The sequence below is a fragment of the Gasterosteus aculeatus genome, chromosome 14 (assembly GCF_964276395.1).
Source record: "Gasterosteus aculeatus chromosome 14, fGasAcu3.hap1.1, whole genome shotgun sequence".
NCBI classification, from domain to species: domain Eukaryota; kingdom Metazoa; phylum Chordata; class Actinopteri; order Perciformes; family Gasterosteidae; genus Gasterosteus; species Gasterosteus aculeatus.
The window spans coordinates 6,275,612-6,291,661 of record NC_135702.1 but is presented as its reverse complement, the minus strand read 5'-3'; the positions used below and the strand labels follow the sequence as shown (position 1 = coordinate 6,291,661).

The 16,050-nt window shown below is 42.6% G+C and overlaps 1 protein-coding gene across 1 annotated transcript in view; it reads right to left on the bottom strand.

Moving 5' to 3' along the window:
- Nucleotides 1-14,578, bottom strand: part of astn2 (astrotactin 2) — a 172,570-nt gene extending 157,992 nt beyond the window's left edge. Inside the window, exon 1 of the mRNA XM_040197294.2 lies at nt 13,970-14,578. Coding sequence (XP_040053228.2) covers nt 13,970-14,396 — 427 coding nt within the window. The 5' untranslated portion in view covers nt 14,397-14,578. The remainder of the gene's footprint in view (nt 1-13,969) is intronic.
- Nucleotides 14,579-16,050: the final 1,472 nt, after the last annotated feature.

Below are 16,050 nucleotides of genomic sequence, written 5' to 3'. Positions count from 1 at the left end.
TAAAAGTCCCACAAAATGAATGACTGCCGCTCTGGCATTCCCAGCCCTGCCTCATCTTGGAAGTGTTCCGTGTGACTACAGTGCTCTTACGACAGAAAATACTGTAATTTGCAAAGCTCGCAAATGCTGTAAAAAAAAAAACATTTTACGATTGAGACAGTTCTATTGACCACGACAACCCTAAGATATTCTCCCCTTTTCACAAGCCTGTCGACGTGAAAGGGTTAACTGTTTGGGAGAACTAAGTGCCATGAAGCCAATTTGCTTCTAAAAGTTATTATATATATGTGGACATTTTCAGAGTGGTTTCTAATGGGAGACTCATGACAGCGTAATACAGGCCATCTGAAAATGTACAACACATCATTGGGAATCTGTCTGACCATAGCAAGGCCGTGGCCTCGGAGCTAATTAAACGGCATATGCCAGTCAGTGTCATATGTGCAATATCACCGTGAGGGCAGCCAACTCGAATGGAACAGTGGCACACTGAGTGATTGAAATGCGTTAGATGTGAGTGACTAGGTGCACACTGTATTAAGGATAAAAAACCTTGAAATACGGTTCGGAAAACAAAATTTAGTTCAAAGATTTGATAATAATAATTCTGCATCCACATTGTGTCTCAGACTGTCTGGTTTTCTTATCAAATAATCATTCAACTTGTGAATGTGAATCTCTTTATGGGTCTAGAATAGCTGAAAATAACGTAAAAGCCAACTCCCTCCTTCTGTGTTTAGTCTAGGACGCATTGCTGGAGGGAACAGAATAATAATAATAAAAAAATCAATACACTAAAGTATGTTTGTTCTCCCTGTATATTAGATGTTGACTGTCTTAGGCAGTGTAACCTTTAACAGACACTGTATTAACAGGTTGGGAACTAAGACGGCTGTTTATTGACCAGCATTGAGTAGTGAAAAGGAAGGAATATTTGTTCATGAGACTCCAGAAAAGACACCACTCAAGTTGCAGTTCCCATTGGGAGAGAAAAACATTGACTCAAACTCAATTAGGTTAAGGAGAAGATAACCAGCCTGCAAGAAGCTAGCATCCATTAGGAGACCGTAATAATGACACATAAATGCAATTAGTATGACTGATGAGTGGCAACATCCTGACGATTACTTGCGTACTTCATCATAATAGTCAGTCTGGAAAATCCCATTAGATCCGAGGATGTAATGGTGGAAGTGCTCAGGAATCAATCCATCACTGGGGTGTGTATTAATGTGGAATCATCCGGCTTTGACGGTATCTGATCTGTTGATCCAAATACCAAATAAATGATATCATAACAGTATCTAGTTCTAACCCTGAAACACTGAAATGCTTTACTGCTAACAACTGTCATCTTAACTTTAGATTGATAGTGAGTAGTCACGCCATTGAACTAATGTTTCTGTTCAAAGTCTAGTGTAATAATGAATCAAACCAAGAATTCAATCTAACATGTTTTGTGTGAATTCCTTCAAATAGTCCAAATGTTTTCTATTCGCCATTCCTTTTTAATATATTTGTATAATATTCTGGCTGACAGAAGTCAAGTATGGATCCAGGTTACTGATTTCCATGAGACGCAATCCTCATGTAATGGAGGATAGCCGTGTTATAATGAATCTAAACTCCATCCTTCAGTGTTTAGTTAATATGCCAATAGAAGAGGGACATACAACTTTAAATGCTTGTAAGTTGGACTTCAATGTGTATTTTTTATTTCTGATTTTATTGCCCAACCGCTGAATGGGAAGAGGATGTAGCTGGCAGCAGTGACGCCTCAACAGCCCGGAGACGTGCTCGGGCTGGACAGGCATGATACCCACATGGGTTGGCATTATGTCAGGCCTCATTTACATCACAGTCCCACCGTTAAAGTACTCTCCCCTCCCACCTTTTTATCTTTCATTGCCATCCTCCTATTCACTCAGGCTCAAGGACAAATATCTGTAGCTCACAGGGGTAAAGATAATAACAAAAAAAGTCACACACAAAAAAAACAGGCGTGGGATCACACAGTGTACACCATCGCCTGACAGCGGAGCTGACTGTGCTGGCGAGCACTTGATACGATGAATGCAGTGGGTACATCGCCAGTTTATTCATGGGCTCCTAATATCAGAGCAATGGGGTTCAATTTCAAAATCTGCAGAGGCTCTTTAATAATTAATATCCTTAATGGTGTTGAATACAGGAAGCCAGATTCCGTCAAATAAGCAGCAGAGTGACTCTGATTTGTAAATATTGGACACACGTTTTGATCTACAATTTGTCAAACTTTCCTATATGTGCAACGCAAAAAGATGTTAGAAAGACATTTTTCTTCAGCAGAGCATCCTTCCAGATTGTGACCGCCGTAACAATCGTAACAAGCCTAACTAAGTGTTGATTGCTGGTGAGTGCCATTTTTTAAAGGACCCATTAATTCTGTTTGTTGAGCTGTCTCATTACAGAGTTAATAGTGCATTTGTCCTGATTGTGGTCACGTTACGGAACAGCGATCACCCCGTTGGGCTAATGGGTGGAAGGCACATCGCGCACACATATGTGATGATCTGTCTATTTTTTTTTATACCAAAACGTCCAACGCACGTCATGCGCAATGACGATCAACGGTTATTCATTCTAAATTGTACATTAATTTAAACACAATCAAGATTTACATGCCGGTGGCAATGATGTAGTTGGCCTTCTGTTCCATTTACAAAAATGTTTTTTACAATGAATTCATGACAGATTATTTGTAATTATTGCTCCCCAGTCTATTTGTTCAAAAACATTACTCTAACTGTAGCATACAGTATATATCAAATAAACAAAAGCCACAACATCTAATAATTGCTGAAATAAAAAAAGAAAATAGCAGAAGCAGATATCCTAAATGCATACAGATTCAGTTTAGGTCATTGGGCTCAGGCCAGGCTGGAGCCAAACAGTACACATGTCTAATAAGTGAATGCATCTACTATTATGTTGTTTACTTTTTTATTAAACTGGTAGCCACACAAACCCCCTCAACATCAGGAATGCATGCCAGCTCCAAACTTACTTTTCAGAATCATATGTTTAAAACCCCTAGAGGACATATTTCTTCCCCCCGGAGTGCTGCTGTTGCGTTAGCCTCAATTCATTGACAGTTATTTAGACGAGGTGAAGTTAAGATTAGCATCATGCTGTGATGCGTGTGGGAGGAGGATATGTCTATTAAACACTCGTTTTATCACCACTGGGTCTATGCATGACTGCATTATTTAAAAGGTATTTGCGCAGTCTTAATCAAATCAGGTTTAATTGGTGCAGCTCTTCAAACAGCCTGGTCCCAGCACTAACATTATTTTGCCAGTAAAAACCTCGCCACCTTAGTAAAGGCCCATCTAAATACATTCATTTTATTTGACGTGTATGCTATGTTTAGAATATGTTCACCGGTTCACCTTGCCGCGAGAGAGCCATTTGCCGACGCCGCTGGCACGCACACTGTATACAAAAAGCAGTGTTCTGCTGGTCGCAATGACTTTTTAAGCCTGGTAGAAAAAAAGGCCCACCAAAAAATATATGATCACTTAAGTGTTGCGAACTGAATATTTTAAAATGCAGGACACAGGAGTAGCCGGTTTAGCGACTATGTTCCACATTGAGCCGAGTCCCACACAAACAATGGCTCTCAACGCCAAGTTTAATAAGAGAATATTTTATAAATACAGCATAATGTTCAACAAAAATTTGGAGATGCACAACTGGACATTGCTTTAATCAGTGTGGCAGCTCCCCGCTTGCTAGAGACGTGCTACCCGTCATACCGTTTGTGTGTATTATGGATAAGCACCTCACACAAACCCACTTTAGAACATCCAAACCATCCCTTTTAACCGGTCTGAAGACACATCGCCCACCAGTGACCTCAAGAGAGCCTGCTATGCCGTGTTAGACTTCCAAGGGTAATTGCTGTTAGATCAGAGCTAATCCAGAGCCAGACAAAATACCTGAAAAAATGCTGCGCCTCTGAAAAGAGGCGAGAAGAATACGACCATGAAATACCAATGAGCATCCTGTGGATAAAGGATACAATATGTGAGGCCAAGTGCCGGTTTATTCCCCCTCAGGCTTAACGGGAGTCTATAGGGTGCTGGAGAAACAAGCACTCCTTTTCAATTCTTAAGCTTCAACAATTACTTTAAAAAAAATGTACAGACACCAATCACTCAATATTTAAAACGTCAGTTGTAACTCAGTTGTAAGTCATTTAGCAAAACTGTGCTTTTGAAAAAGCCAAAGAAAGTAACATTTTGAATAGAAAACTTCAACAAAAAGCAACGAAAATTTCAAGTTATCACTGTGATCGTGTTACGCATCCCATAATTAATCATCAAATGAATGAGGCTTTGGTTATACGCCTTAAAATGCCGGGTTGCCCCCTCTGGGGTTGAAAGAGAGTTAGGTATCCTCGGCTCTCACAAGTGACGGTAAAACACAAGCAGCCCAGATCGGTTTGCTTTACAGGGCAGCTGAGACCAGCCTTAGAGAGCTCAAATATATCTAAGGGAGCTCAGAGTAAAGCTCATCTCCCACAAAAGGGGGCAGTTGAGGTGGCTTGGTTCGTCTGATCAGGATACCTCCTGTGTGCCTCCCGTTTTTTTCGGAGCACTGGAAAAAGGCTCTGTGGCAGTAGACGAGAACACGAAGGCGAGAACATGAGCGGATGTAAGATTCTGTTTGTGGCTCTCACATAATGAATTCTTTTGAAAAGCCTACACAATGCCGCCATTATCTAAAAGAAAAACAGCCAATGGTTGCTCACAAGTTAATCTGCTCTTCCCGAGGGTCATATGGATCAAAGAGCAGAAATCCCCTTTTGTTTTGTATGAAATCAATGGACTCATATCGAGAACACTGACAAGTGGAGAGTTCGAGTGTCGTAGATGTTTCCCCCCCCGTGCAGATAAAACAAAACCCCCACCAGGAACTTGGACGGATGCGCATGAAGGAGCTGAAAAAAAAATGAAACTTGTGGGAGGGAACCCGTCAGACGAGAGGGAGATTAATGGTGCATTCATTTTCTTATCTGTGAGGAAATCTCCGATTGTACAGCTTGGAGGGAATGCAAATAGGTACAAAACAAACCAGCATAGATAAAAGGTTTAAAATCCTTTGTAGGAACGACGGGGCATGGTGATGGTGAGCAGTGCACAGCTGGCGCATTTCCAACGTGCAGAGCAAATTCTGGTGGGAATCAAATTTTATGGGTCTTAAACATCATTGTGACCAGCTTACAATGAACAATGCTGCTCCTCTTCCTCTCTGAAGCGTTCACACACACACCGCTCGTTGTGTTTGCAAAGTAAGACCATTATGCGATTTCAATAATTCCATTAACTAGGTTATTGTAGACCGTTTAACGACGTCTCCGCTGTAATGAATCACTAACACGCATGCGATATTGGTACCATAAAGTGTAGGCCGCACTGTGATAAAAAAAACAAAAAACTAAGGGAAATACTTTACTGATTCTTAATTTTTTCATTTATCTTGAATCTATCGACTCGCTTTAAATTACCTAGAGAAGTTCTGAATAAAAGCAAAGGTAGGCCAACTGTGTAGTGTTCATAAAAGAAACACGGACAAGAGACAGATGGAGATGAAGAGCGAGCGAGAGAGAGAGAGAGAGAGAGAGAATGGGGGGAGGCAACTGGAGCCCAAACAGAATGGATATGGTCTTTCATCCTGCCTTATGATTTGGAAATCTAAACCGTCAACCAGTAGGTGGACATTTACAGGCCGTCTGGTTTGTTTGAAGCCAGAGAGACGGGTGAGCGTGAACTCCATGGAGGCCGTTTCTGGGTAGAGCGTTCGTCCTACTGACAGCCAATTGAAGCCAATTCTCACTTCCATCTTACTCTCTCAACGGTCTTCATTACGACACGCCGGTGTGGTTGCCAGAGGATGGAATGCCTCAATGAACAAATACAATTTGAAACAATATAATTCCCTGTGGCAAAAAAAGAAGACGTTGTTCCTTGAAAAAGAATAATTTCTCTGTGGAATACATGAAACGCAGCTTCAAAAGGGAAAAAGTGGCCCAATGATTCTACAAAATTGTAGTAAAACACCTAAAGCTAGTTTTCTATTTCACATTATCCCTTTTATTCCAAAAATGTGTAATTGTTCGTTGTTGCCATGTAAGCAGATACCAAAAGGAAAAGGATACTTTGCAATTAAATAACAACCTTTTGACAAAATCACAAAAAAAAGGTAACAGTAAACATAAATGTTCCACAGGAAACAATCAAGCAGCTTCATTCGGTGAAAGATGCTGTACTTCTCACAGTCTGCACAAGGCACCGCTCAACAGACTGCTGAGTATCTTCTCAGTAATCAGCAGGTACAGGTATGCAGAATATCCATTACAACACGCTCGCCGTGTACCCCCGGCAAAGTGCATCACGCCGGCACTTAAGCGTCCTGATTACTCTCACGTGGGGATGTGAGTAACGCCAGAGCTTCTGAATTCTGAAATGTGGGCACATGTGCTCCGAGAGGGCAAACAATTTGTATTCCATGAACACAATCACTCTGTCTGCTGTCTGATGGTGCTTCGTTCAGTCAAGACATCGAGCGGTGGACTCCACTGTTATGTTCATTTAATGTCATAGTGTGTGTGTCAAATCCACGCACTGGGTCAGAAGTGTCTTTCAAACAAGACAAGAAGGAAAAGGCTGTTTAGCAGAGTAGTTAGAGGCAGCTAACTGTGTACTCTAGGAAGGGAAATATTTTGACGGAAATTTGTTAAAAGCATACACACACTCAAAGGAATTAGGGCACTTTAAAGTTTCAGCATCTACATGAATGTACCACAAGTTCTGCCAGTCAACCGCAGTTGTACACTGCGTTTTAATTTGCTTGAAATATTCATTAAACGTTCACTTTTGTTGTTTTCCAGCTGCTTATAATGGAAATCAATCCGGTACTAATCAGGGGATTTCAATAAACTAAATGAGCAAATGGTTCATCTTCAAAAACGTCCTTGTAACGTTAAAAAATTAATAAATTCATGAGGATCACACACACACACACACACACACACACACAAAAGTTATGACATGCCCAACTTTTAAAGTGAAATCCTAGGACAAAAGAAACCATTGTTTTTTGTATAGATCCAGGAGGAAGAAAAGAATATATTTCGACTGCCAAACTCACCATGAAATGTCCAATCCAATCCCACAACAGATTATATATACAGAGGTTTTTCATCATTTTGATGCACCGCTGAATTGATGGAAAAATGTGATGAAAACCCTGATTTAATCTTTGGTTTAAGGCACTGATTGAATCCAAACAATCAACCTTTAGTAAAAACCTGCCTATCCGATCCTCCTTCGTAGCAGCTTGCGGCAGCCACTGTTTTCACGTTGTGTACATTTGTGTATAAATATTCTCTTGTAGACACCGGAACTACGAGAGGCAGTGCTGAGGCCCGGGTGTTTTTATGTCCCGTCTGTCTGTGAACAGGTTCGCTAGTCAGATAAAAACCCTGTGGTTGAGATCAGAATGTGGGTGGAGGTCAAAGACGGGCGTGCGCCGAGGAATTTTGCCAAAGTGGCGGGATAGGAAGCGGCCATTGTGGCCCCGGCCTGATTCGGCGTTGGGTCTGGTGTGGTAGTCGCTACTTTATTTCCATCAAATCCAAAAGGTTGGACGTGCTCCTCCTGCGGTATCTGTAGACAAAGTTGATCTTTGTCAAATATCGTCTACACATCCCCCTTGGTTTTAAAGATATTGTTGGAACGTTGATGGATCTTTACGAGCACCAAATGTCCGGCTCGCGTTGCAAAGCGTATTTTTCCTAAGAGAGCAAATTCACTGCACAGCCTTTGTCACACGGGGCATTCCATTATGTGGCGGGGGACACAACCGAGGAGCAAAAGGAGCGACTAAATGGAATTGCTTTTATAAATCAGTGTCACATTATGCATTCGGCGCACATATCTGAAAGCCCCTTTTACGGCATACAAGGAGAAAGTGTATAAAGCTTTTGGGAATCAGCTTGCAACAGATCTTTCGTTAGATACACAATCCAGGCTATTCTTTCATAGTCCAGCTTTAAATATCGAGAGTAGTAGGTCTGCGCTACTCACACAGTTCAGGTTGCCTTTTATTTCTTAAGCTAATGTCTAATTGAAAGCCAGTTTAAACAGGAATATACATGACAGTATCGGCAGAAGTCACAGTGTTGTCCCTGAACCTATCAGAGCTTCCAGACCCCCAGCGGAGGTCCTATGGCAAATGCTAAAGGCGCGGTTTCATTACATGTGTTCAAGAATCAGCATGCTCAGGCTAAATTCAGCAGTTCAGCATTTTATGCCGCTTATTACAATAAAACTCATGAGCAGACGGGCCTATTTGTTTTGATACATCAGTAAAGCAAACCCACATGTCATGTTTGTGTTTAAGGAGGAGCAAACAATTGCGAAGATAAGGATCTACGATAAACCGAGGAGAAAAGGCCGCTGATTCATTGAAAAACAGACAATATATGATAAATAAAACAAAAGCTATTGAATTATGCCATCTCCTCATTTGCCAAACATTATCTTTGATCTTCTTTGCCAATTAATGAAATGGTGGGGAAATGTGTGAACAACTGTGCATGTTGTTGCTTTGAATAAATCAGGGGAAAGAGCTTGTGCATTCATTAACGGGATTTACATGATCTCCTTTATTCATTCCGTCCAATAAAAGACAAATAAAAATAAAAAAGCACCCCTCTCAGCAATGCTAATGATGAAATGATTATCTTTACATCAAAGCCGTCCAACTCTACCAGAAGGCACGAACGGAAGACGCCGATGGTAAAAGAAAGCGTCACGTTCCTCCAAAGGAAAAGCAACCAGCGTCGTCCGCTGACCGCGTTTATCCATCCTTCATCGTCACCACAACGCTGAATGAGCCTGATCATTCACTCTCTGCCGGCCCGCTGGCCTCAACGTTGGGTGATGTAATGCGACCTCATAATCCGTTTGTTTGTTTTTTGAAAACCACCCTGTTGTTGCCGAGGAGGGCGGTGAGGCGGTGCCGCTCTCTGTCATGGTGAGGAAATGGAAGTTTACTCGACTGGTAAGGCTCAGGTGTTTTGGGGCCAGACCCAAACTGCAGATTTGCACAATCCATTCAACGCAATGTGTTCATGCACTACTTTTATTAAAGGTTTAAAGTGGGCCGCATGTGTATATTTCCCGTTGTATGAATTGAATGTACCGGTACTGTAAATCTTTTAGGTTGTGCATTCAGTCCATCCCCGGGAGAGGGTTCCCTCCTCTGCCCTTCTCCCTTAGGTTACTTCCTTTTTTCTCCCCATTTAGGAGTTTTTCCCGTGATTTGGGTTTTGGGAGAGAGGATGTTGTATGTCTACGGACTGTAAAGCCCTCTGAGGCTGATTTGTAATTTGTGATTTTGGGCTATACAAAATCAAATTAATTTAATTGTGGAATTATACATGGATCTGTGTTATGAACTATTATAAAACTGTGAGCAGAAAAAATGATTTCCATTCCCACTGTTAAATTTCTGTGTGGAAATACTCTCTTCAGTTTACTTGTCTTTTATATCTAATTCCATTCATGAAAATAAAGAAAACACAGTTTCACAATGTGACAAAAAATTGAAAGCAAGACCTCAATCAAACTATTGGAAAACAAACAAGGCAGAGGAGTGTGAAAATGCTAAACTCTTTCCTTCCCATTCATCAGATGTCAACCCACAATTTACCACCGACCAATGTCTTCAACGGCACTCTCCACCGCCGTCATCAAGACGAAAAGAGGCGATCTCTTCTGGGAGGATGGTGTTTATCGCTCCAGTGTCATAGCCTCAGGAGGTTCTGGTGGCTCATTATGGCCCAGCATCTTGCTAAGACACTTTTACGTTATTTTTTCTCCCCCTTTTCATTCCTCACAAATCTTGTGTTTGAGGTATAAAATATAGATTAGCGATGCACATTCTCACAATGGATATGGACCTTGGTCGTAATATATGCTGACAAACCACAGTGGAAGAAGACACTACTTGCACTTCACAAATAATTGCAAAACACAAAAATGTATTAAAAATACAATATGGGGATATCCCATGACACGCAGCCAAGCTTGTATTTGTTAGTTCTGAATCGCAGCAGGTGAGCGCACAGCAGGCAGCAATGATCAAGGCTAAATGCAGAACTACCTTTCTGTCAAAAACTTGCCAGTTTGCTGTATAAGAACAAAACCAAGAGAAGAGAAAACACTGGGGAAGGGAATTACAAGTGCACAGTGTGGTTAGGAACAGAGTTCCCACTACAAATGAGACTGCAGTAGAGCATTCATCTAAAAAAGACAGCCTCCCGTAGGTTTCTTATAGCAGGTCAAATGATGACAAATAGACCATTGATGGCACGCACAGGCTCCACCGTGGATCCTATTATCTCTGCTCTCTTTACATACTTGGCGTCTCAGTTGGGTGGTCTAGTTTGTTTTATCCCCAATGACGACACCGTTCAAAGCCGTAAAGAATGAAGTTTTTCCCCAAAACTCCATGTCAAGATTCTAAATCTTGTCGACCTTTACCACCCTCTCGAGTGCTTGTCCTGCACCGCTAAGCTCCACCCTTCGACATACGATTGAGGTGTTGTGAAGTTGGCGCATGTTCTGTGCCACAGGAGGTAAAGCAGTGAAAGCATTCTGGACATTTGCTTCTTTACCCCCGTTGCTCGCATATCCCCTCCCAAGCTGGGTTTGCCGTAACGCCTGCTTAGAAGGCTACGGCAAGAGAGCGGCAAAGCTGAAAGCTAGAGCTCAGTAAGATGAACAAAAGAAAAAAGACGTGGTGGAAAATTAAAAGTGTCAAGATTTTGTCCAATTCAAATCGACGGAGATGATAAAGGACAGGGAGACGTTTGCTCCTGTGTTACGTGACTGAAGGCTCTCAAAAAGGTGAACTCTTTAATGAGGTGTTTACCGAGTCAGCCACGTTCCCAGATCACTTCAAATCAGCAAAATAAAAGGATCTTGTGTGACAAAGCGTAAAAGATCCCTGCCTAGAACTTTTAAGTTTGATACGATGAAGTCGAATTCAAGCACAACTGCTCCTGCCATTAACACTCATTGGAAAAAATTGGAGACACTAAGGGGAAAGCTGTGATGCAGAAGAAAGTTACGTATCTTTGCGGTATCTTCCATATATTAAAATGCACCCACGCAAAAAAAACAAATACATCAGCAAATCTAACACTCCCAACAAAAGTAAGGATGGCATGTTTGCCGTGTGCTTATTGAATGCATTTATTCATCACTGTTGTCTATCTTTGATTTTTCTTCACACATAGAAAAGACAAAGAAAACGGGGAAGCAGCGCTGTGCATTTCCTCTTCGCCGCCCTTTCAATTTGTCCATTCACCATGACACTTGAGGTAATAAATCAAAGCCGAGCAGGCAGCCGGCCGCAGTGGGGAAGGGACTTACTGTGCTTCTCCCACCTTCCTTAACCTCTGACGTTCCTTCCACAAAACCAGTCAAAGAAACCGACGCTGGGCCGCGCTCGTCGTGGCTCGGGTTTCATTTGGCTCATAAGGTATGAAATATCTCTAGAATCCTTATCAGAAAATAAGAAGCGAGTGGCGATATGTTAGAAAAGATAAAAACCAAGAAGAAGGTGTGAAGGTGTGAGAAGCTGTCATGAAAGGGAACATGAGGTTTTGCACATTTACATGTCAGTCAACCGCCCGATGAGGCAAGTACAGGTTGGAGCCAAATAGTGGACACGTATGTCTGTCCATCGGTTTGCAACGTAAAGAGGGAAACCAAACCAAGCACAGGAGGTTGAAATGTCCAAGCAAGCGGTGCATTAAGTGAGACGCTACATGAAATCGTCATACTCCGCAGTCACAGCCGGTGAGAAAACCTAGATTTTTTTTTCCCTTTGAGTTGTTTACGTCCTTTTAAAACAAGTCTCACATTATTGAAGGCAGCATTTTGCTGCGTTGTTAAAGTTTTTCTTTGGTCCACAGGCACTGATGTTGACAATGAAAGCCTCAGAACATGAAGCATTAGCGCAAGAGAATATGGTAGATGTGTGATTGCCTCCCATCCAATAGAGTCAACGCGCTATGCAGTCCTTTATAATGTTCAGTGGTATTAAAACATAAAACAGAGGAATGAATGCCAATGCCTACGCTCATATAATATATGCATGTCTGATTACGTATTGGATGAGGCATATAGGCTTCTGTGGCACCCTGAAGCATCATCATCCAGCATTCATCCATCAAGAGAAAAGCTGTCAAAATGACCTTATGTGTAAAGTACTGAACACATGCAAAACACAGGTGACACCAAAATGTCCACTTCTGTCTTGGACTCCTGTGCAAAATAATAGGTGCTGCAGTGAAAAAAACACTATTGCTTATGGCAACATAAATCAAATAAAAACATCAGCAGTCTTCATTCTTTTAAAAAGAAACATCCTGTTTTTTTTTTATAACTGTATGTTTTTTGTTTTTTTTTATAAATGTCAGCTTTATGATGAAAAACATCAGGATTTATTTTTGCATAGTACTGTACCAGAGCTCTTATTCCAGTTCACAATGTAGTCAAGGAGCATGCTTGCATTAAACATATTGGAGCCGTTTTCTCCCTCGTGCCTCGTTCCCTCTACAACATGCAGTCACGAACTAGAAGGGCCGAAGCGGCAAATGCGCTTGCTGGCTGACTGGGAGGACGGAGAGGCCTTTTTTCACCAGTCAACGGCTGTCCTTAATGAGAATAGAAAGTGATTTGCTAGCTTGATGCTCCATCTCTCAGCCCGCCTGCCTTTGCTTCACGCAGCCAGTTTACCCCGTCCTCCTCTGTACGGAGAAGGAAACAGGGAGCAGATCAGATATCCTTTCCCCAAAACATCCACAATTTCAGTCCAAAAGACTCGGTAATCAGACGTGGATTTTGTCAGTAGCCAAGCCAATGACCTCCACCAAGTCTTGCCTCTTTCTATTTGCCATAAAACAGTTGTTCAATTACACTGCGCGAATACGAAGCATTTTGTAATTACAGTCCATAGCGTGTGGCTTATTGTTGTTATACACTCTCTGCACCTCCACCAGCACATACAAACCAAAGGGGGAAGAACAGCAACATCCATCTTTCTCAAGACTTAATGTGACATAAGTGAAAAAATATATATGGACAAAAGCAGGTAAGCTAGTTCCCCTCATGCATAATCTGCTCCGCTCACAAAGCACAAATCTTATTTTGGGAGGAAGGGGGGCGGGGGTGTTAGGCAGAAATACATTTCCTCTATCATGCCCTTTCGTGGTTCTGAAATTAGTGACGCTACTCCGACGACCATTTGGAAGTCAGAGGCTTTCATGGAGAACTCCAGATGACCTTTCCAAGTCCGGTGTTTGTTCGGATCGAATCAGTTACCCGTGATTACACCCACCGTGCCCCAATATCGCTGGTTGCATATCGCCTAGCAATGCACGTGTTACTCCAATTATGTGCTGAAGTGAGAATAAAACACCAATTTCATGCAGATCTGCAGGGCCAAATTGTATCCTTTGATTGGGGCAGCGTACTTGGGGCATGCGTGAAATTCAAAGTCCTAATCACATTCAACCACAAAATTAGGGAAAGCCAGAGAGAAGAGGGGGGCACAGAGGGGCACAGGAACAAAATAAAGAGTCCCATTTAAACAGCAGCCACACTTAAAATGCATCATGTACCGAAGCACAAGTAGTTTATGAAGCAACAAGGGGGGGGGGGGGGGGACTCACACGTCACCTCCTTACCACAACTGTATGGCTGGATACTGGAACAGGACAGGTGATTCAAAGCCAGGAGGTGCGTGTGTGTGTGTGTGTGTCTGCGTGCGTGTGAGAGCACATGATTTGGGCATTTAGGGTGAACACAAGCCTACCAGTTATCACAACGAGCGCAGCAGTTCTTACCGAGGGTGAAGTAAGGGAGAGCTGTGTTGTCAAGATCATCCATCACGGAAATTCGCCCAGGTAGATCTGTCCTGACGAATAACAGGAGTCGGGATTCCCCCCCTCCTCCTCCTCCACCAGCAGTGCCTCCTCCAGTTCCTCCTCCACCACCGACACCTGCTCCAGCGGCGCCCCCCGCTGCGACCGCGCTGCCGGGGGCTGCGCCGGTGAAGCTGAACTCGTTCTCCCGGAGCACGGGCAGCGTGGAGACGGTCACGGCTTTCACCTCGCACGGAGCCTCCGCGTCGGTCTCCCTGTCCCGGTCCCGGTCCCTCTCCTCGTCGGGCGACGCCGCGCCTCTGCTCGCTCGGACCGTCATGGTGCACGCCAGAAAGAGCCCTGCGAGCAGCAGGAGGAGGAGGAGGTGCGGCTGTACGACCCTCGCCATCCCGCTCCGTGCGTGTGGTTCCTCTCGCTCGGAGTGGGGCTCATGAGCCGTCCGCTCACTTATAGCACCGTCGCTGCAAAGGAGTCGCGTCCGTCCAGGAGGCGGCAGCACAGGTGTAGTGAGGACGACATCTCTCGGCTCCCGTTCCACACGCCAGCGTGCGTGCGTGCGTGCGCGCAAACGCACACGAGTCGAATCGATTAAGCGCGTAAAAGCGTGTGTGCTTTTTTTTTATTTTGAAGAGGAGTCAGGGCAATAGTCAGTGCGTGGCTACATTTTAAATAATAAGAAAATAAAAACTTTGATTGTCTATAAAATAAGGACCGAACTCGCATAAGCAGATGTCTCTCTTCACATCATTAACATAGGCCTTCGTTTCCCCCAAATATTACTTTTAAGGTTCAAAGTGCATTATTGGCCATTAACCCAACAATATAGCGCCACTGCAGCTGTTCTTAAACAGTCTTTAAAAAAGCAAATCACTGTCGGATCTTCTTTCCACGTCAAATCCAAAGTTGAGGTTCAAAGTTCATTCTTGACCTTGACGCCCACCACTTATACCTACAAGGTTCATTTAGTTCTGGAGCTCTTGATCACAGAACATAGTTTTCACAGCTCTGTGGATGTTCAGATTGTTTCAGAGTTTTAAGGAGTTCTCATCCACAGTGTCTCCAAAGGACAGGTTCATTAAGAAATTAACAAAACAATCTCACCCCAAGTAACTTATTATTATTGTTTTAATCAGTTTGAGTCAATACCTTCTAAGGCACAGACAATATGATAAAAAACAGGGAAAGATGTTTAACACATTACACAGTCTAATTAAATGGGGATTCATTACAAACAGTAGATATTCCTCCTCATTTCATAGGAGCATGACGTCCTCATCTTACTAACCATTAAACAGAAAGTCCTCAGTAAAATGTATTCACCTACTGTCACCTTGTGCCCTTTTACAACCAGTCTTATCCAGCTCTTGCAGAAGAGAAAGTTACATTCTTGTGTCCTACTAAATGCACGGATTAACTTGATGCACAGCTTAGAGTGACGCACATTCATCATAACCTGAAATATATCATCATACACAAAAAAATGAAATGTCTGAAGGGGTTGTGCAATGCAGTAGTAAAAAAATAGACATGATTACAATGAAATCACAAATTAATCTGATAGATAACTTTGAGTTCAAGATCTAAAATGCACAGCAGTTTCATTGTACTTGTCTATATACATTTTTGTCCGCTCATAATTAAATCGTGTCTTAATTAGCACCTCAGAAGTGAATGCAGGCTTCTTTCGCGCTGTGCAGAAACAGCTTTAGTGACGGAAACAGGGGGCATCAGTGACTACAGAACGCCATTTACATTTCACCAGTAGAAACAAAAGTGTTTGTGTGTCATCATATTTAACACTTACCTTTTACAACATGTCCCTGAAGGTGTCATAGCACAAGAAAAAACACTACTTTTATATTTTCATCAGCTGTGAGCAGCCCCACCACATTCTCTGTGTGTTCTATGTGGGACAAGAAGTCCATCAAAACACACACACACACACACAAATTATACAAATGTATGCACACTGTCATCTTTGGGTGGACTTATTATTCATCACTGCTCTGGTCTGGACGTACTGTTTACTCCAAATTTCTCAC